General features: G+C 48.3%; 1 protein-coding gene across 1 annotated transcript in view; it reads right to left on the minus strand.

The window, feature by feature from the left end:
- The window catches only part of LOC122701328 (CREB binding protein), a 119,191-nt gene that overhangs the window by 3,879 nt on the left and 93,128 nt on the right, over nucleotides 1-22,184 (minus strand). The window contains exons 17-30 of the mRNA XM_043914145.1: nucleotides 20,073-20,191; nucleotides 19,026-19,265; nucleotides 18,547-18,635; nucleotides 13,123-13,203; nucleotides 11,539-11,595; nucleotides 9,042-9,119; nucleotides 8,651-8,718; nucleotides 4,568-4,718; nucleotides 4,086-4,232; nucleotides 3,359-3,472; nucleotides 2,681-2,846; nucleotides 2,211-2,378; nucleotides 478-639; nucleotides 60-341 (exon numbers count right to left, since the gene is read on the minus strand). Of these exons, the coding sequence (XP_043770080.1) occupies nucleotides 60-341; nucleotides 478-639; nucleotides 2,211-2,378; nucleotides 2,681-2,846; nucleotides 3,359-3,472; nucleotides 4,086-4,232; nucleotides 4,568-4,718; nucleotides 8,651-8,718; nucleotides 9,042-9,119; nucleotides 11,539-11,595; nucleotides 13,123-13,203; nucleotides 18,547-18,635; nucleotides 19,026-19,265; nucleotides 20,073-20,191 (1,922 nt within the window). The remainder of the gene's footprint in view (nucleotides 1-59; nucleotides 342-477; nucleotides 640-2,210; nucleotides 2,379-2,680; nucleotides 2,847-3,358; nucleotides 3,473-4,085; nucleotides 4,233-4,567; nucleotides 4,719-8,650; nucleotides 8,719-9,041; nucleotides 9,120-11,538; nucleotides 11,596-13,122; nucleotides 13,204-18,546; nucleotides 18,636-19,025; nucleotides 19,266-20,072; nucleotides 20,192-22,184) is intronic.

The raw sequence follows: 22,184 nt of genomic DNA on the forward strand, positions 1-22,184 counted from the left end.
CCCTGGAGAGAGCTGGCTACGGGTCCCCTGCAGCACACGCGCAGCCCGGGAGCACTCACCTCACACACGGTGCAGTGCCAGCGCGTCTCCACGTGGTGCTTGCACTCGTTGCAGGTGTAGACGAAGCGGTCCTGACCCTGGGTGTGCAGCTCCACCAGCATGCACAGCGTGGACCACTTGGAGCGCCGCAAGGAGGAGAACTCCCAGTGCTTGTCCCGGGCCAGCGTGAGGAAGGCATCCCGCCCGTCCATGAGGTCACAGCTGAGCAGGGGGTCGGGGTCAACGATGGGGGGCAGCGTGTTGATGACGGGCCCAGCATGGAGGTGGATCACAAAGAAGACCTGGGGGTGCAGGGAGGAGCCACATCAGCCCCACGAAGAGAAGGACCAAGCCCTCCTGCTGACGTCCCAGGGGCTGAGCTCGGCTGTGGCCAGCTCCCTGCTCGGTGCCCAGCCGCCCCGCCCTGCCAGCCCTCACCTCTTTGTGCTTCTCCATGGTGGCGTAGAGTTTCTGGGACAGGTCGTTGGACACATTGGGCATGCTGGGTTTCTTCTTGTTGGCGCGGCTGATGCTGCTCTTATTCTTGTTGGTTTTCTTGTTGTTCTTTTTCTTGGCGTTCTTGCTGTCGCCCTGGCTGCCCTGCAATAAGATGCATGGCTGTTGGCCCCACCCTGCCCCTTGCTCCACGCTCGGCAGGCGCCAGGGTGCCAGCTCCTGGCCGCGGGGGCTCCAGGGAGCCGGGCTGAGGCAGGTGACCGCCAAGCGGACTGCAACCCGCCTACTCACAGGCCACGAACACTGCTGCCTTCAGAGGTAAGTGCTGAGACAAAGTTGATGTGGGTGGTCGTGGGCCTGGGCTTGGTCAGGAGGACCCAATGGGCACGGTGGTGACCAGCGCAGCCTCCCAGCACCTCCAGCCCTAAATCACCCAATCTTGCAGGCCCAAGGGGTCTGCCTCCAGGAAGGCCCAGCAAAATTTTGGCAGGCTGAGGACGATAAGCACAGCCCCTTGGGGCCCACCTGTGACATGAGGGCTCATCACATCCTCACCCAGGCAGTCTCCATTCTGGAAGGGGCTGGGGAGGCTGTGTTCCAAAGAGGACACACCCTAAAGCCCACAAAGGTGGCCTGAGGCAGACTGCAGACATTACCCCCCAGCCCGGGGCTCCAGATGCAGCTCCTCAGGCAGCCCTAGGCCCTCCTGGGGCCCCAGGCCCGCACAGTCAGTAACCACCAGCCTCTTGAGATGAGCGGGTCCACATCCAGTTCATGATCGTCCCCTAGGCGTGCTCCCTGTCTGCCTCCCCTCAGAGAGACTGCAACACTGACTCAGTCTTGAGGCCCCAGACCTAGCAGGCGGCCTTCATCCAGAACTGTCCTCACGTGCCCTAAATTTAGGGTTGTTAGTCTTGAAATACATCCTACGCTTCTCACTGCTTGACCGCTTTGCGTCCAACTAAACCACCATCAGCTCTTTCTCGAGCATCTGAAACACAACACACGTGCTCCTGGCTCGGACTCTGACACCTTCCTCTCCCTGCTGGAGGCCCTTCCCCTGGATCTCCTGGGCTCCTCTCCCCAGCCAGTCTCTGCTCACGTACCACCTCCCCAGACAAGGCCCCCTGAAAGCCCGCATCCACCTTCCCTGTGTCTGCGCAGACCTCCTCCTCCACCTCAGGGTGCACCACGCATGCGCCTGTTCTCCTGCTTCTCTCACTAGTTCCCACTGTAGCCCTCAGGGTGGTGCCTGTACATGGCAGGGGCTTGGAGTGACCCGAGCGAGGGCACAAACGCACAAGTGCCCAGTGGAGAGCAGGGGGCGGTTTATAAAAAAGCAAGTGAACGAGGCCTACAAGTAAGTCTCCTCCTTAAGTCAGTGTTAAAGCGAACGGACTCCTTCCTGACCATGACTCCCGTCTGCACCTCTGCCCGTCTCTCCCGGGCTCCCTGCAGGATGCCCTCCTCTCATCTTTCCATGTCTCAGCCCTGCCCATCCTGCCCAGAGAAGCCAGAGAAAGACCCCCTGTCCACCTAGGAGGGCATGCGTCTCCGTGGCTGGGCACCGTGGTTGGGCTGCGGCCCAGGCCCAGTCTGGCCCCACAGTGGGTGATCACGCGGTAAGGCTGTGTGGAAACACTACCGCGGATGAGGCAGGCCCCCCTGAGGACCCGGCTGTCGAAGCCCAGCCCCAGCGCGCGGCCCGGCGTTACCTCCGTGGTCTCACTGGCCGCAGTGCTCTCCTCCTTCTTCCTCTCCTCCTCCTCCTGCTCCAGCTCCTTAATGCTCTCCTCCAGCACGTTAGGCCAGAAGTCCCCCTCAAAGTAGGGCAGCTCCTTGGCGCTGGTAAGCCTGTCTTCAGTTGCTTGTTTCAAAATGTCCTAGAGAATGACCGAGTGCAGCGGTGAGACAAGGGGACCTGGGCGACATTCTGGGGAGGAGGGGGCTCTGGGCCACAATGCAGGGGAAGGACCATACGGCCTTAGAGGCCGTGTCGCCTCTGTTCTAAAGCTGCCGTCTGTGAGTCTCCACAAATGGCAGATAAGTTGCTTCTAAGTTTATGCCTTTAAAAATTTTTTAATTTTTGCTTTACATTTCTCCTAAAGTGGCTATTAACTCTAACCCATGTGAGCACAGAGAAAGACACATGAAGATGCCCTACCCCCTCCCCAGGCACGCGAACCTTGTAGTCATGGATGATGCGCTCGGCGAAGGCCTTGTCCAGCATCTTCTTATACCACTCCTGCAGGCGCTTCGGCTTGGGAATTTTCTGATCAGGGGGGTGACAGTGGAAGATGTAGTCATCTCCTTCACTTGGGGGACAGGCCCAGATGTGCCCTGTCACATACCTGCAGGACACACACAACTCAGATGGAAGCAGGGAGCAAAACCATCCCTGCCTTCCAGGAGCAACGGTGAGGCACAGGCACCAAAGCAAGGGCAGAAATAACTAAAAGGAAAACACAAGGAGATCAGCTGGGGACAGGGGCCTTGTGGGAGCGGGAGTCGGGGGTGAGAGCATTCTGAAACTTGTGGTGACACCTGCATCACCTGCTTAGGTTACTAGAAACCACTCAAGTGTACAAGTGAAATAGGTGAACTGTATGATACATAAAATACGCCCGAACAAAGTGTTAACAACAAACTGCAATGTGAGGACACGGAAGGCAGGGAAAGCCCCAGCCCCACGTGGCCCAAGACGACGTCAGGAAGGGCTGTGTCTAAGGACACCAAAGTAAAAACACAGAAAACCTCAAAAAAAAAAAAAAAAAAAAAACTTTTGTTATTTCACAAAATAAATGCCACAGTGAAAATTAAAAACAGAGTTTTATTAGTTCTGGATAATCTGAATTCAACTCACCCCAATTTCTTCACATACTCTAAATATCCAATAAGGATCTCATGGTAAACAGCTGTTCGGAGGCATCGGGGTCGGAAGAAATGAATACTGTCCAGATAAGATATGTACACACGCCTGGGGGGTGGGGGCAGGCAGGGAGAAATTAATTGGAAGTTCAGGTTATCTCCCAAAGGTGAAACCAAACACCAGCATCCAAAGAACGCTCTAGAAATAAACTGCTCTGATAGCATCTACACTGGCCACAAACAAGATGCGAGAAAATTACTACCACCAATCTCTGCTACCAATCGACAGAATGGAATCCATCTCGCCTCTGAACTAGGCAGCAACATCATCCCTCACCATGAGAACGACAGGGAGAGACCGGGGCCACTAGGAAAAGCCACTTCCGATTCCCATCCACCCAGATTCCTGACTGAACAGGAAGTAACTCTTGGCAGAGCTGAGAGGTTTTCACAGGTCCATCAGTGAGCACTCAGGCCTGGGCAGCAGTCCCCACCCCTTTGCCATACGTTTACCTGCCCCAGGTGAGACGGGGGCCACAGCAAGATCAGGGTCAGAACCCATGTACTCAACACAGGAGTCATCAAAACCCTCGCCTTCTCACTGGCTTCGGGGACAACCAAACTAACTTGTTTGGTTGCTGAAGCAGCCCTCCAGGATGTTTAGGGCCCTGGTCACTGGCACAGCACAGGCGCACACGCACCGCAAAGGGGCTGAGGGTTACCTTGTGTTTGGCGGGGGGCAGTCAGAGCCGTACTCCTGGACATGCATCCCAAAGAAGCACACGTCCACTCCGTCAATCTCCTCAAAGGCAAACAGTGCTTTGGTTCGGTACGGGAAAGACTCCGACATCTCCCCAGAATCCACAAACCTGTAACAAAGAGCCTTCTGTTTGCACGCATCACCATCTACACAGACTAGACTTGCTGTTCTGACCCGTGTGGTGTAGGCGAACTGCAGGTGGGATCACCCCTTTGGACCACTGGCCCGGGCAGTTCAGAGCTGCAACCCCACTCTCTGTGACAGCCTCACTCGGACAGGAATTCCACCTCCCCTGAAGAGTGTGGGACGCTAAGAGAAGGGTAGCTACATGCTAATTGATGCAAAGCTCTCAAATTATGCTTGCCAGACTCTAAAGCCTTGCCAGAAAGCAGGGCTCTGGTGAACCAGGCAGGGTGCCCACTGGGACAACGTCTGCACACGCACCGTGACTTCATCCCGGGCTTGACCTCCACCGTCTTGTCTGAGCTGGCCACCACGCGGACAAACACCTCCCCGGCTTCAGGGTGATTCTGTCGCCGCAGAAACTTGTTGACGCGGTCTTCCAGGTGGTTTCCCAGCCGTGTGGTCTGCAGTCCTGCAAGGTCCAGACGAGGCAGTGAGAGGGCATGGGAAGTGCTGAGGCTGCAGGATCCACGTTTTCTTTTCAGGGTAGTCTGATATTTTAAGGACTGACATTCTCCAAATACAGAAGAGATCTAACGAGATCCTATCAGGTGAGCATTTTACAAGACAAAGGTGAACCCTGGAATCTTAGGCATTCCACACACTGGAAACTGCTATCAATCGCCCCAAATTTCCATCTTTTTCCAACTCTAAGGGGTAGAAGAGCCACAAAGGTGGACCCAAATCTGAAAGAAGACGGGCTCTGGGGTTAAGCAGAGGAGCAGGCATGAGGGGGCTACGCACGGTCCACCTGCCTCCTGCCCCACGTGCCCAGGTCCTGGTGACACTGGGCTCTGCCCTGGCTGTGCCCATGTGGCTGCTCGGGGTCTCGGCTGTGCCCTGAGGCTGGTTCCCACTCTGGAAGAACTCTTAACAGAAACGGGAAGCCTGACGCTGCTCTCCCTGGAAGGCAGGCTGGCACGAATGCCCCTTCCTGCCCAGCTCCGAGGGGCGTCCTGCTGCTGAACCTAAGACGACTGAGCCAGTCCAGCCCTGAGAGGGCTCCAAACCTGGGCAGCAGGAGCCGCTGCCCCAGGATGCAGACTGGCCAGGCCGCTTTCCTGGTGGGCTCCGTCCCCCATTCCTTCTGCACCCTCCCTCTCCCAGGAGCAGTCCCTGTGACAGGAGTTACACAGCATGTAACTGCACATACAGTTCACGGCAGAAAAAAACTGTGCATGTGAAGAAAAAAAAGCTAGAAGGGAAAGCTGCAAAAAGGTTGACAGTGACTGTAAGATGGCTTGAGTTTATATTTATAATTATATGGCTTGACTCCTTACTGAGGTTAAGAAATATCTGCAAAATTTAGACTTTCTAAGTTCAGTCTCTGTAATAAACACACCAATGGTGGAGTTTTTTGGGTATATAACTTGTATCTCAATGAAAATGATTTAAAGAAAAAAAAATTAACAATGGCAATGAAATAAAAACCCCATTAAAAAGTATAAACTTCTATACCCCCACTCCCGTGACCGCCCATGGCTTCTCGACCATCCTGAGAAACACGGAATTAGGCGCAAAGGGCTCACAACCACCTCATCTATCTTTGTGAAGACCCTGAAGAAAAACCCCCTCGTTCTCACCCCCAAGTGCTCCCATGCACGTGGCTGCTGAGCAGGTTTTGTTCCCTCAGGAGGTGGCTTCTAGTCCAGGAAGGGAGGACAGCTGAGACGGCCACCCAGCCCTGCCGCAGGGACCATCCCCCTTCCCTCATGAAATTGCGGCTACATGCACCATGACTTCTGGACAATGCACAGGAGTAAATCCCCAAATATTCCTGTGGGAGACGTGGGTCAAAGTGGAACTGCGGAGTCTGAAAATGGACATTTTAAACTGTACCCCATCATGCACATGCCTGTCTGTGGCGCATGATGGAGGCCTCATATTTCCTTTTATGTGATCAAACTCTTCAGCCTGTGCTTTCTGACCTCTGGGTTGCATCTTTCTTAGGAAGAACTTCCATAACCAAACAGTAAGAACACTCTGACGCTGACCTCCAAAGCACCTGGAGTCGTTACTTTGTGCACTTTTAACCAGCCTAGTGAAGGAAGGTGGGGAGGAGGTTTTGGTCAGTTGCGAACATCACTGGCTGACCAGCAGCTGGAAGGTATTTTCAATTCAGTCGTCCCACTGCATCCATGGGGGACTGACAGGTGCCGGGAGTCCCACAGACACCAAAACCCAAAGGCACTCAAGTTCCTTACATAAAATGGGGTGGGAAAAACGGCCCCCTGCGCCCCTGTACCAAGTCAATGCAGACACCCAGGAGGCAACTTCTCTCTTGTGACTGACAGTTGCTTGCAGAGACGACGCTAATTCATGCTCAAAACCAAGGGGAGACATGGCACTTCTAAGGTCCTTTTCTGTAAGTTAATGTTCTACACCTTTAAAGGTCCACATACTCGCCACCATGCTCTGGACTCTAGGGCGGGGGTGGGGGCTGGGCCAGCTCTCAGGTTCTCCGGTCCCGCCTCACCCCTCCAGCTCTCTATCTTCAGGCTGCAACGGCTCTTCTATTGAAAACTATCTCTCCTGGCAATTTCTGTTTTGGTCAGTGAGACTCTGGCCTAGGAAAGTGATTCTAAGTTGCTGACTACTTTAGTGACATCACTCAGAATGAATCCTTTAAAGCAGGGGTCCTCACCCGCACCCCCTGCCCAGGACATCTGGTAACGTATGGAGACATTTCTGACGGCCACTGTTCATGGGGGGGGTGGGGGAAGCAGTGGCAGAGTGTTACTGGCATTTAGGGGGCAGCTGCTGCTGAATCCACCTGCAATGCAGGAGACCCGGGTTCAATTCCTGGGTCAGGAAGATCCTCTGGAGAAGGGAATGGCTATCCACTCTGGTATTCTTAACTGGAGAATCCCATGGAGAGAACCCCGGTGGGCTACGGTTCATGGGGTTGCAAAGAGTCGGAGAGACTGAGGGACTCAGCACACTGCTACTAAAATTCTACAAAGGCGAGCCCCATAACAAAGATTTTTCTGGCCCTAATGTCAGTACAGAAACCCTGGTCTAAAGAAAACTATTAGAATAGCTGGTGACTTCATCAATATTTCAAAAGGCTTGACAAGAGTTTAAATGACAGGATAACTGGACTTTGGTAATGACACAGTCTGAACTTGAGTCAACACCAATCTGGAGAGCTTCTGAGGGGCTTCCTCCCTGCCTGCCACCCCTCTCTCCAGCCCACTGAACCCCACAACATCCCGTCTCTCTTCTACTCTCATCAGCCCGGCGCTGGCCGAGGACCCCAGCAGTGTGCTAGCTGCCGGTCCTGCTGGGGAGAGAAGTGAGAGCGGCCAGGAGCCTGAGGGAGGGCTGAGCTCTGAAGGCACTGCTGCAGGGGCTTTTCTTCCTTCCCTTTTAAAATTAACTACTTGTTTTTAGTTGCACTGGGCCTCCGTTGCTGCATGCAGGCTTCCTCTAGCTGTGCTGTGTGGTAGTCACTCTTGAGTTGAGGTGTGAGAGCTTCTCATGTTGCAGAGCACGGGCTCTAGGGTGTGCGGGCTTCAGCAGCTGCAGCACTTGGGCTCAGTAACTGGCTCCCAGGTTCCAGAGTGCAAGCTCAGCAGTGACACCCGGGCTTAGGTGCCCCAAGGTGTGTGGGATTTTCCCAGACCAGGGAGTGAACCCATGGTCCCTGCACTGGCAGGTGGATTCTTATCCACTGGGCCACCAGGAAGTCCTTTAGGGGCTCTTCTTTTTCAGGTTTGCTACAGACTCAGCAGAAAGATGGTTGGGAATGTCAAGCTACAGAAGGTGGCCCCAGCACTTGAGAGTCAAGCTGACAAAGATGACACGCCATACACTTATGAACCGTTTACTCCTGTAGCAACAGGGTGCTCCACGCAGACACCCACGCAGCCCTTGGACAGACTAGGCTCCGGGCGGTCCTGGCGATGCTGGCTGATTTCCAAGGGTCCCAGAGGGTCACTCTTCACAACAGTGGGGCCCACACCTACCAATGGGCACATGTACCCAGGGCTGAGTGTGCCCGTCACCAAAGGATGTGTGTGCGTGCATTACTTCCAAGTTTCCTGAGAAGGATCTGATGACATTTTCTCAGAATTCACAAAGTTTACTATATAATTAAGTTTCTAAACTTTCATCTAAAACACAGTTTGATCATGAAGCTGACTTTCACATAAAGATTAAGCTAAATGACTCTCTTTAAGGGTAAGATAAGAAAAATACAAGTATTAGAAAACAAAGGCACAGAAAAGACCGGAGACAAGCAAGCCCTGAAGCTGTGTGTTAGAGGGACCAAAGGAAGACTGGGAAGATGTACACGTTTCTAAAATGTACAGACCATGAAACAAAGACCCTTCCACGACTTACTCTTAGCACTGAATTTGTTTTCTTTTCGAGTTCTGCCCGTTTTCTTCAAGCAGTTGTCACATACAAAGCTGCAAAAAAATAATGGGTGTGATCAGATTATATAAAACAGTATATGTTGCCAAACTAGTGAAATGCAGCATTAAAATACTTTGCTGGCAATTTACATCACATCATTACACAAAAGTGAAGAGGCAGACTGCTTTGATTCTACAATTCCTAAAGCGGGCAAACACTTAAGACTTAAATTTAGAACCAACTGCCATCCCTCTAATTGCTGGATCCTTGCTGACGACGACGAGAGGCACGGCAGCCGCCAGTGCCCTCCCCTCTACTCTCTGCAAGCTGCTCTCCCTTTCCTGGAGTCTCAGGAAATGACCGGGAAGTTACTCACCCTGAAGGCCAGATGATGTCGTAGTGGAGAACACAAATCTGATGCATCTTCCGGCCACACTCCTTGCAGTCAACGAAACTAGAAGACAAAGAAGCGCCCTGTCACACACGGAACCGCACAGCGGAGCCTGAGTGCTGCACGCACACCTTGTCCGCACGAGGACTTCAAGACTCCTCGGCACTCACGTGTCTCATGACTAACTCGGCCATATTTGAAACATGCCTCAGTAGGATGTGTTCTACAGGAAAAGCTGACTTTCTCCCCTTCTTTGCACCAATGCCTCATTCCTCTCTTCCCCTCATCTCTTTTGCAACCAGAAATGAAAATTTACTTCTAAAAACTGCTATGACAAAGGCCTATCTTACAGGTCACATTTTCAAGACCAGTGCTTGCTCCAGACGACTAAAAATGCCTAAACGGACTTCAACAGCAGAAAACAATACTGTCAGTGTTACAAGCTCTTGTTCTTCGCCTCACACAGGAAACGTCTGCTCTGAGTCAGTCACCAGGGTGGGAAATGATGGCCTTTGTTCAAGGAAACACTGCAGAGGTCGGGATTCACCTCATCACCCGCCCTCCTCACGCTTCCGCCATGGCTCACCCGGACCCTATCACCTCACCTAGGAATCTTCATCGCCAAACACGCTTAAAGGTCAAAGCCTATTTTTTTCAGCCATGCCCTTAAGGCTGCCACAACTTAAACCCTGTGGAAGGCTGAACGGGCTAGAGAGCACCAGACTTCTGCAGGCTGTCTGGGTCCTGGCTCCTCCTCTCAGCCTCGGTGCTGGGCCCTGAACCTGAGGCACGCTCTCACACCACCGCTTGCTTCCCGGCCCTGACCCTCCCCTTTCCTCCTGCTGAGAACGAGCCTTTGACCACAGATCGAGCCTAACCCAGCTTCTCTGTCCCTGCTCTGCTGAAGGAAAACTGGACACACACAGGCAAAGTGGGCAGCATGGCAGTGGCCTTGTCCGCTGTCCTCGAGTGCTCTCTCCCAGGCCGCCCTCCTCCTACTCTATGTGGTCCTTTAAAACCTCTGCAGCCACACCAAGTCAGACGCCAGGGAACCCAGCACCCCTGCCTCCTGGTGCTGGGGGCCCCACCCGCGCTCCCCGCCTGCCCCCAGGCGAGCTCACTGCACTGCTGCTGATGCCCCCAGGCCCTTCACCGCTGTGTGTCCAATGTCTGCCCTCCCCACCCCCTGCCCCTTCCAGGTGAGCGCCACCTTCTCCAGGATGCCACTCTGCCTGGGCCAGGGCCCTTCCCTCTGGACCACCTTACTGCCTCCTGCTGCCTGTGCTACCATCCGTCTGTCTGTCCTACTAGAAGACACATGGCTGCAGGCCAGGCCCCCTTTATTCAGCTGTGTCTTCCCCACTGCCTGGCACCTGCTACCTCAACATAGAGTATCCTGCAATTGGAAAGTTAATATAGAAACCAGTACAACATTGGAAATCAACTATACTCCAGTATAAAGTAAACATTTTCCACAAAGAGATGGGAAGCCAGCTCTTCACGCATCAGGTGCTCTGCTAACTGTTCATCACGCCCTCTCTCACTGCCCACCCCCCCCCGCCCCGCAATCCCCCCACCAGCACGGCTGCCAAGAGAGACTGAGGCAGCTCTGATACAGAGTGAAATCTGCGTTCTCCACTGGAAGCTGAGCCCAGGGAGGCGAGGACCTGCTTCTCAGCTCCAGATGCGCCACAGCCACGTTTATCAAACACCAGCAGGGCCACAGCTCTGCTCACCAAGCGGCCCTGGGCAGGCACTCACCACAGGGACAGACCAAGACGGGCGTCTCCACACACGGGGTGCCCTCAGGACTTGGCTTTGGGGGCCTGGGAGGTGCCACAGCACAGAAGGAGCCCTGAGGCCTCTTCAAGGGGTTATTACAAAGCAAACTTGACAAACTGAGTGTTCTCACTGATCGCTGAGGGCAAGGAAACCGAACAACCTCTGAAAACATACCACACCAAAGATGGTGGCAAACACAAGAGGGTTGGCCAAAAAGTTGTCTTGGATTTTTCTGTAACATCATATGGAGAAACTGAACAAACTTTTGGCCAATCCAACACAACACTGGGCTTCCCATTATTTATTATTTACAATTGGTTTCTAAGAGTTCCTCTAAAAATTCCCTTTAAGTGATACTAGGACCCCTTCACCAAATACTATCTTTGGTCTCTAACGATTCATACTAAACAGCTTCTTAAAGACAATGATGACCAAGTTATTACAGAGGTTCTAACAGAACCAAAACATCCACCTGCTCTTCTCACTGGTAAAATTCAGCAGCTGGACAGCATGCTACAGACACACATCTTTTGCATGAGTTAAAAAAGAATCTACATTTGAAGTAAATCCACACAGAGAGTGCCATCCAGGGCAATATGTTTATTTCCAGTGTCTTCTACAGCAACCCAATCACATGGAGTAACTTTCCCGATCCGAAAGTTAAAACCTAAAAGTCAGAAAGAAATAGCTGTATACTCACGGTTCAGGATCTAAGGTATCATTTTTCTTCTTTTCAAACTGATCCTTTGAAATTGTCCTTATTTGGAAGGGGAAAGAGGAAAAATGTTAATTAACTAAATTTTATCTGTTGTGTATAAACTATAGGGTCTCTGGAACATTATCCTATAACTAGTTCTTCACATAAAAAGTAAATGATGGTCAGCAGAACTCTCAAGTGGATGCAATGATGGCATGAACATATAAAATTTAATTCCACAGAAAGCACCACCATTTATTTTTTTTGTCTTCCTTCAAATACTTCCTCAAAATCCTCATCAACACTTATTACAAGATTTAAGTAAAGTCAGTCAAAATATGGTGGGAAAATTATGTTCAGACTCAAACCTGCTAATTCCCAGTCAAATGTATATGGTGAATGGCTACTGAATCTGACCAAGACTGGTGTAACCAATTCTTCCAATTACAGTGTTCCTTCAGCATGTACTTGGGGATGTTTTACTTATTCTTTAAGGACTGAGTGTTTCATTTCTATCGTCCTTTTGTTGTGATCAGTGTACATGTGAATTACTTGATTCGCAGAATTATACAATCCAATTATTAATCACACAATTGGACCGAAGAATTAAGATGACAGGGGGTAGAAAAATTGACTAAGTAGAATTTCTGACATTTTGGTTTATATATCTTATGGGTGCCTATGGCCTGTTCTGCGTTTGGATAAAGTAAACTTGAGCTGCAGAGTAAATGTCACTGGAACAGCACTGGAAACTGCTTCAGTGGGAAGCCCTTCTTGCCTGTGGGGGCAGCTGCACTAGCAGACTTCTCTGGGTGGCAGGAATTAGGGCAAGAGTAGGGAGAAAAGAGAGAGGCACAATGCTGGCAGTCCTGGGTGGCTATGGTGGCTGGCAGGTCTTTAGGCCCCTCGATCATCCAATTTGAGGATCTGGTTCTGCTTTTTTTCTCACCACATTCTGGACATCTATCTACTCCATCAGAGGATAAGCATCAGGCAGGAAATGGTGAACTCAGGGAGGGAATGAATGAACTAACTCATGCCCGTCTGTGCTGGAGCTGTGAGCAGGTGTCCAGCCTCCAGCGAGGAAGCAGATATCTACATGTACTCGCTGGGGTCTCCCCAACTGACTTCTGTTACCTCTGCAACTTCAAGGACAGAGGCTTCAGGGGAAGATCAACTAAATGCTGGAGACGGGGTATGCACACAAGACTCCCTTTTGCTACTGCCAGTTCTGTGACTAGGATTATCTGGTTTCTTAGATATAAAGGAAAATTTACAATCCCCTCAAAGGGAAGTTGACAGCCACTGGGAAAAAGCAAGTGCTTTGGAAGAAGAGATACAGAGCAAGGGTACAAGAGGCCCGGGGACTCAACGGGGGCTATAGAATCAAGGTCCTGGGTGGAGGGAAGGACGTGGGCATGGCACTGCAATTCAGCCACACTGTTAAGTATGAATGTGGGTACAGTTACTATGAAAAATAGACAACAGAAAAGTCACAACGGCAGTGGTGCTTCCCTTTCAATCGTGGACAAGAGCAAAACAACAATCCAGGGTCACCCCCAAGAGAAATGACAGGACAGTACTTACGTCTGGGGTTGTGAAGGGTCGTCACCCAGGGTAACATTCTCCCCCTGGATCTCTGTGAAACACTTCTCACAGAAGTGATACCTGTCAGCAAGAAGGCCATACTTGGGTGAACTGGTCCATCATAACACACAGCCACCCAAGCAACGAAGCCACCAATCAGAGCAGGGCAGATCACCACGACGAAGGGGGGGCGTTGTTGGTTGATTGATGGGTCAGTGAGGACAATGAAAGGAACAGGGGCAGGTGGGGAAGGGCAGGATTAGAGAACAGGGGAGGGAACAAATAGCACAGACATAAAGGTAAGACGCAAACACCAAGACAACACAGAGCAGAAAGCCAAGGCAAAGCATTGATTAGCATTCGGTCTCATTGCATACATCCCAGGCCATCATCACTAACAACGGGCTTGTTCAGCTCCAAAATGCAAATGTTTTCAAGGAGTCAGTAATACTAGAATTGCAAGGAGCCTACATTTAGGAGTTTGGATTTTGTTCTTACTTAGAGAAAACCAAATGTAACTCCAGGGTTTGAGATGGAAAAAATTTACTTTGAACAAAACAGTCTGACAAAAGTCCTTAAAAAGCAATTTACACTGAAATAGTTTTATTTGTCAAAATGGGAAATTTATGCTTGACAGCAATTCATAGATTTTATTTCCAATATTAAGCCAGATCTTTAAAGGTATGAAAATGCTGAGCACCCAGAACTGGTTTTAATTTTCTCCTGTTATTTTTCTCATGTTACTCACTTAGTTAATTGAGTTACAATAGAAATGAAACCAAATCCATACTCTAGACAAACACTTAACAGAAATGCAATCGGGGTCAAAGACTTTCCAGCCATTTATCAGTAAGAATATACAGAGAACAAACTATGATATATTGTATAAGCAATACAATATATGTAAATCCATGAACAATCTTAAAATTCAATTCTATGCTTTGACTTTAAACTTTTTGGTACTGGAATCAATCATTCATCAATCTGAGATACTCAGTGATTGCTCTGACTTGGGAACAATCCAAGTTAAGCAAATTTAGAGTTAATCTTTAAAAGCACAATCTGCATTTGAGAAATTATCCATCACCCCAATTTCTTATAATATAGAGCCTGGGCTCAAGCTACCAAATAAGATTAGTTTAAATAAAAACTATTAAATGTTTGGAAAGGACACAAATGAGAAATCAACAAAAATGCAGGTGATGCTGCAAAAAAACAAGATGGGCACAGAGGAATACCGCAGAAGTAAACAAGCCGAATGAGGTGAACTGCACAAGCAAAAAGGATGAATGTATGGTAGCAACGGCAGCACAATAAAATGCGGTTTTAGTGCTCAAAACTACATCTACAGATGCCAAGAGGATTAGTGTTAAAGACACTGTGACGAGACTGGAGCGCCACACGGAACCACACAGGCAGGAGGAGATGTAGCAGCTTGCAGCTACACACACACACACACACACACACACACGCACACAGCCACGCATGCGCACACGCACACACATGTGTAGCTACAAATGACTGAGGTTCAGGCCACTGCCTGGCCAGTGTGTCTCCATTACCACTAAAACAGATCCCCACAAGTTCTAATCCTAACCTTAACTAAACACATTGAGTGAGCATTGCTGTCTGCCATATTTCATTGACTAAACACATACAGTGAATTAAAAGTATAAAACTTTAGCATGCACGCATTTCAAGATTATCCAATTTTTCAGACTGTTGATGAATATGACAGATTCACTGTGTGTAGCAACTGGATTGATAAGAGTTTCCTGCTGGGACCAGTTTATTTAGAACTAATTCAATTAACAGAGTCTGCCAAGATTAAAAGCTGACCAGGAATAAATAGACTAACACTGCTGTTTTTTAAAAACTATGTATCCGTATCTCTTTCTCTGAATGAACTATAGTAATACTTTGGCTATTCACTATTTTGTAAATATTTTTACAGGGCCTTGAAATCATGTAATAAAAGGAATTTTCATGTGTCATAACTGGCAAGAAAGAATTAAAGTATAGATACTGTAAACCAATTAAGCAGCAATCAGAACAACATGCAAAAATGTTATCTCTTCAACGCTAAATTGTGTCCCTTTTAAAATGAATGAGTGTTCCAATTCATTATGAGCAAACATTTGGCCATAGCGGGCTAGCTCGAAGAGGACTATTGAACATATTTTGAAATGAAATTGCCATGATAAATTACACGTGAGTCTAAACGGTTTTAAAATCCTGGACAACTCACTGCTTTTATTCAAGCAGGACATGACACCTGGCAACATCTACAGAATAAGAATCATAAACCCATTATTTCCACCGGAGGAAACTGGCCCAGAACACAGCACTGGTGGCTGCAGAAACCTACGCTGTCTGCGTATAACTAACTCCCATCCCTAAGAACCTCAGGGTCAGAAACTGGAAGGGACAGAGTGCCTGTCCAAGAGCTAGGGCAGAGATGCTGGAGAATCAAACCTCCTCAGGTGAGTGGGAAGAGGATGGGGGAAGGGCCCGGGCCTCCCTGGAGCACCCTTCTGAGATGACAACAGCCCACAGAGGGGGCATAGCCACCCATCTGGTCCAGCAGGTGGGAACCACTTTGGGAATCAGCAGGTGGCAGATGTTAATGCCAGCCTGCCCCATCTTTATTCACCCTGGAAATACATAATGGTTCTTTCCAGCCACAAGAGCCTAGATGACCTTCTGCCTGACACAAAGGAAGCAGTTTGATGAATATGGAATTGTAAAGGAGAAACGCTTCACAGAATCTGATGACGATGCACATCTGGGTACCTAAAGTTGGCAAGTGTCACTGCATAGTTCGTCAGTAAGGGTAACTGAATGTATGGAGTAAATTTTCAAATGCAGATTGTTTTAAGCACCATATAAGTACACACAAATAACTGGGATAATAGATATCTATTCTCATCTATCAGTAATAACTAGAAAAATCTATAGAATGGTTTTCCCAACATGACTTACTTTCAAAATTTCTAAGTATGGAAACAAGTGAAAATGTAACCATACACTAGCTTATAAATTAGTTTCACTTGTTTAAACGGTTCATAGAATTTCCTATTCTAAGTGCCCAACAGTTTAGAACTATAAATGCCAAAACAATTATTCAAAAGAACACCACAGCGTTCTCTGAAACAGTCAAGGTTGAGAATAAAAATGGAAGCAGCTGAAATGCCCATCGCAGAACTAGACCACTGCTCTCAGACTCACAACACGGCGTCTCTTCCATTTCCATGTTCCAGGAAGCACACCTTGCGAGGTTCAGCTGAGCAGTATGCTCACCCTCTTACAATGTCTCATGTGTGAAAAAGAACTCCTTTATTTATGTTTCTACTCTTAAGGAAAATACATCACTTTTGTTCAGTAAAAACTAAATCCTACACAGAAATCTAATTGGACATTTCAGAACTTTCAGAAGAATCCTTCCATCAACACTGCCCTCTGAGGGGGCAGTAGTGGACGCTGATGCTATCTGTCCTACTGAACTACAACTTCTCTCCACTTAAATATGGCCAAAGTCTGTGCAACTCAGCAAAGGTGGGGGCCAAAGGACCCAGGAATAGTGAAGCCCGCAAGGAGAAGGCCCCGAACTGGAGAGACAGTGGTGAGCAATCTGCTGTCTGCTTTCCCTTCTAGACCCAAACTCTGCTGTGCACTTCATTAATGGGGGCATTTTTCACAGTTCACTTTAACCTATTTCCTTAAAATTTCGTAACTTTGCTTTGTTTGGCGCCTGTCAGTTCCCAAAGTGAGTTCCTCCTCGTGGTCTCATTGGAGACTGACAACTAAGGGTGTCAAGTGGAGGCGCTACTGTGCCCACACCATCAACAAGAAGGTTCTGGGCCACGCCAAAGGTCTTTGGGCGAAAACTGTAAGAGGGGCCAGAACTCCCAAAACAACACTTGCCACTGTGGAGAGACTCCACTACAAAGGCTATGATACCATTTCAAACTTCTAGTAGTAAAATGCTTCCAGGGATAGAAGAGAATGCTAAAGGAGAAATTAAATTCCAAATGTTGAAATATTTTCATCAGGACAGCTGTGTCAGCATCACTTCTGCTAGAGATGCCTGCTGGGGACTCCCATCTTTCCCTGGAACCAGCATCTCACTGGGATAAGTGAGCCAGACTAGGCTTAGAAATCTTGTCTTAAGATATTTTTAGGTCAACAGTTCTTTTTTTTTTTTCCAATAGCATTTTGATGGGAGCTGTTAATTAACTTAAATATGGTTAGATTTTTAAAATTTTAACTTTTTTTTCCAGCTGTGCCATGCGGCTTGTAGGACCTCAGTTTCCTGACCAAGGATTGAACCTAGGCCACCACAGTGAAAGCCCTGAATCCTAACTACTGGACTGCCAGGGAATTCCCTACAAACTTTTTTAAAGAATAATTTAAAAAACGTAATTGGAAGAAAAATAACCGCAACACTCCAAATCATTCAGGCCTCTGCATGTACCTTTGAACAAATAAAAAGCCGTGTACTTATCTTCTTTGAAGTATTAGAACATATGCAATGACTACAAGCAAGTAAGATAAAAATAATCAAAACGTCAGACCCAAAAGCTGACATTTAATACCTGAACCTAAAGACAAAGAACAGGCATGAAGCTTCATCTTGGTCGCATAAAGAATTCAGCTGTCAGTTCATGAAGTGGAGGCAAGGTGACTGAATATGACCAAGAAATACTGCCCGTTTCAGGCAGGGCGCCCTCATGCTATGGATGCTGAGAGCCATGGATGCCCAGGAGCTTAATTCAAGACAAGCCCCCGAACCAGGAAGCCATATTTAGGTAAGGGGATCAACAACAAAAATTATTTTCATTCTCCTCCTACTTAAGACAAGAGATCTACTCTTTGGCCATCTCCACATTTCAAGAGACGAACCAAGATTTCTCAAGCATCCCTGTCACTTGCTAAGCCCTGAAAAGGCCACCTCCTGACAGGCAGTCATTCATAAACTCAATTCTTTAATGAATCAGCACGAACACAAGTCTTTCCATCAGCCTGTGCAGGTCAATTTAGCTAGGCAAATATTTACAGTCAGAATGGTAAAATACAATGCTTCAAGTTTATTAGTACCTTGAAAAAGGCCCATCAACCTTTATTAGAGTTAATTTCAACTCCAATTCTTTCTCATATGGTGACATTATGGCTTAACAAATGTTCCTAATCCAAAGAGTGCAGTAAGCAGCTTTGAGTTAAAATTTTATACTATACAAGCATGCTTTTAAGTTAGGAGACCCTGGGCCTAACTGAGTGACTGGGAAGCGAGAAGCAATGTAACTTCAGCTTATTTCACTGAAACTTCAGGAAAGAAACGATGTAACCAAGCTGCAATCAGATGAGCGTGCCTTGCCCTAAGACCTTCTTTTTGTCCCGTAATTCAGAAAACCGCTCAGTGCTTACCTATTCTGATAGCTGTAGTAGGCAGCATCTCGAGGAATTGTACACAGCTGCTTCCCATAGCAGCACAGAGTCTGTGGGGAAAACTCATACTGCGAAAACAAAGGAGAAAACGTTAAAAATAAATGCATTTACTGTCATGTAATGCTCTGTCTGATATGGAGAGCGAGATTTAGCTAGTAAATTAGTTGTAGTACACTGAGTAGTCTTTTGATGATTCTCATTAATTTTAAAGATACTTTTGGATAAAATGGGACAGAACTAGTGTCTAAGGGACATTTATCACAGATAGATGAATGGACACCAGGGCAGCCAGGAATGCCTGACCCATAAGCACTTCGACCTTCAGACAACCAACTGTTTCACAAAAGATTGGACTCCATCCGGGTCCTTCTCAATATACAGGTGTGGCCAAAGTATCGAGTCCATCACATCCCCATAACATCCGCTTTGGATGAATTAAAAAAAAGTTCCAACTGTACCTTGCGTCCACAGCAATATCCAAGGGACTGCATGACGGGGTCAATCTCCTGCTCAAAGACCTCTGCGAGCTTGCTACAGAACTTGTAGACCCGGGATGTCTTCCGATTGTAGAGCCAGGCATTGTTGAACATGAGCCAGACATCGTCCACATACTGCCAGGGCTCCTGGTACTGCCCTGTATCCAGCTTCCGCTTGATGGTGGAAAGGTCCATGGGATTCTTCACAATGTCAAAGTAATCCTGAAAGACAAAAGGGTCTCAGTCTAGGGGATCCCAAACCCCAAATGTAAGCCTTATTTGGCAGCTTTACCTTAAAACAGCAGAAAGTACCAGTGTAACCTAACAAGTGACCGAGAAGAGAGCAACTCCTGACCTTCCTCTGGTTTTACTCTAAGATGGTAGTTACTATTTCTAAGTGTGATCATATTACTTCAAAAGCAAATTTAAAGAAAAAAAATTAAAAGAATTCTTTAATAAGAGATGTCCTTTAGTGTCAGATTTTAAAAATAAGATTTTGATCCACTGAATTAAAATGGTGAGCATATTTATCAGACAGTATGTTTTTTTTTAGAGATTCACTCTTGGTCCTAGTGAGCAAAACGAAATTTAAGACAAACACAAAAACAGTAATAAGGCTAAACAGAACCTGTTGGGTCACCATGGCCTTTGCAAGAGCACCCAGGGATACCAAAGTGAGAGGCCCATGTGGTTTATAAGGGACTTTCACCAATTCTTTAAACCCACTCCCGTAGACAAAGTCTTACCCACGAGTAAAGCAAGGCAACAGAAGCTGCATGCCCCAGGCTGTGCTCCCCCATCTCCCCACATCCCCCCATGACCCTGGGGCTTAATGGAATGGGGTGGGGGAACACACACATTTCAGTTAGTAAGACAAAAGTATATCACTATTTTGACAACAAACTAATTTCTTTACATTTGGGGGAAAAAAAAATCTTACTGTACTCAATTTAGAGAGATTAAGCAAGTATTGTGGATACTCCTGAAGTACACTGGAAAAGCCACAGTGTTTTCATGACATCAACTTACTGGAATTCCCAGGAGCTGGGGATCCACAGGCTGCCGAAAAGGTAAGGACTCTGGATCCTGTCGGTACAGAGCTTCCAGGGTTGGCATCAGAGCCTGGCGCAACTCCTCTGGCTTGAAGACTGCAGTTAGAAAACACAGGAAACGACACTGTTGACAAGGCACCCAGACTCCTCCCGCAGAGCTTTTGAATGGAAGCTGGGTTGCTTCTGAGAAGGCCCGAGTCACCTTTCTCCCGGCCGTGAACACTTTCTCAAGCCACCATTCAGGGGTTCTGAGAACACAGTCACGCTAGGGTTTTTAAAACTGCATCCATATCACGAGGCAAAAATACCACACTGAGAAGTTTGCTTGCTCAACAAAAAGATTTCCAACGCCAAATTCTGTTGGAACAGTAAAAAACTGAAGCTAACCTCCAAATCTGCCTCACTGATCAAATGTGTGGAAACAGAGCCATTTTTACCGGAAGGGGCCTTTTCTCCTCAGAAGAAACTTCTCTGTCCTGGCGGAAGTAAACTCAGACCACCTGAGACAGACAGTTTTGTTACAACCTCACCAACAAACGTACATAAGGAAGCTACAAAAATACGCATTTTCCCCAAAAGTTCTCTGCTGCCCCCTCGCACATGTAGCAATAACCACGTTCCCAGGCCCACCCACTGTCTACTACACTCTGTGGTGTCACTGATGTGAGGATAAACACTGGCTGCCGTTCACGAGCCCCTCGTGAAGCGCAAGGGTGCGGGTACCGTGCGGGCAGCAGGGCACGTCTCGCAGCCCTCGCGGGCACACACTCCTGTGCAAAGCACAACCATCAGAGAAAGGCAAACACGCAGACAGGGTCTGACGCCTTAGGTCCTAAGTGGTAGGAGGTTTCCACTTTGTGGTTTTTCGGATTTTGAAAGTATTTTCTAGAACGGATACATTGTAAGTTGTAAATTTATAAATCAGATTAAAATACAGTAAAAATTGTATTGAGTACAGCGAGAGAAGGTGGCACTGACTGGGACGAGTCCAGAGGGTTTACTGCCACCACAGCAGGGCCCGCCCAGGTGTCCTGCCTGGCCTCCTGCATTCCAGAACGCCTGGCGGTCCGTGAGCACTGGTGTTGCCCAGTAGACACTCCCCTGCAGGCACAAAGCCCTGGTCCAGGGAGCAGACGTGCCCCGTGGAGCTGTGAAACAGGCAAACCCTGCCCTCAGCTAACCCTTTTTCTTCCAGTCTATTTTACAGAGCTTGGTTTTCTTTGAATAACTCTTTATAAGAAAACAATTCTTTAGTTAATCAATAGCTTCTTCATTCTTCTAAATTAGGGGTCAGCAAACCATGACCCACAGGCCAAATCTGGCCAGCTGCCTGCCTTTGTATGGGCCTGGGAACTGAGAATAGTATTTAAGTTTTTTAATGGTTAGGGAAAAAAAGAATAATATTTCATGATACGTGATTTACACAAAATCCCTGTTTAGTCTTCCAAAAGAAAGCTTTATCGGAACACAGCCAGGCTCATCTGTGCACGTGTCTCGTGGCTGCCTTCCCCACACAAGGCAGGGACCGGCAGCTGCCACAGAAACCAAATGATGTGCACAGCCCGAAACACGCCCTCCCTGGCAGCCCGCACGGTTTGCTGACGCACTGCCCCAGACCCGCTGGGCTTCCGGTGTTGACTGCTTACGGCGCTTACACGCGTCTCACTCTGGATGACTGCTCATTTATTCGCTGAACATTTAAAACCTATGGCAAGGAAAGCTCATTTCTAACTCCTGTCTTTAACCACTACGTTGATTTAGCAAGGCTCCAAATGAGTGGAGGTAGCAGTCAGGAGCTGTACTTGAAACAAGTTCCTGCCACCGACTAGTGCGGTGTCCTATGAGCAAGTCACTCCGCTTCTCTGGCTTGAAACCTCCAGACAACGGGACGGCCCACATCAGCAGTGTACACAGCATGGCCCACGGACGACTTGGGGATCCCCATGCTGTCTATGGGGACCGCACCAGCCTGTGTGGCTACCTGAATGGAAATGAATTAATATTAAATAAAGTAAAAAACCCACTTCCTCAGGCACACCTGTCACATTCCAAGTGCCGAGGAGCCACACACGGTTCCACTGGTTATCAG

Source organism: Cervus elaphus, chromosome 10 (genome assembly GCF_910594005.1).
Source record: "Cervus elaphus chromosome 10, mCerEla1.1, whole genome shotgun sequence".
Classification (NCBI taxonomy): domain Eukaryota; kingdom Metazoa; phylum Chordata; class Mammalia; order Artiodactyla; family Cervidae; genus Cervus; species Cervus elaphus.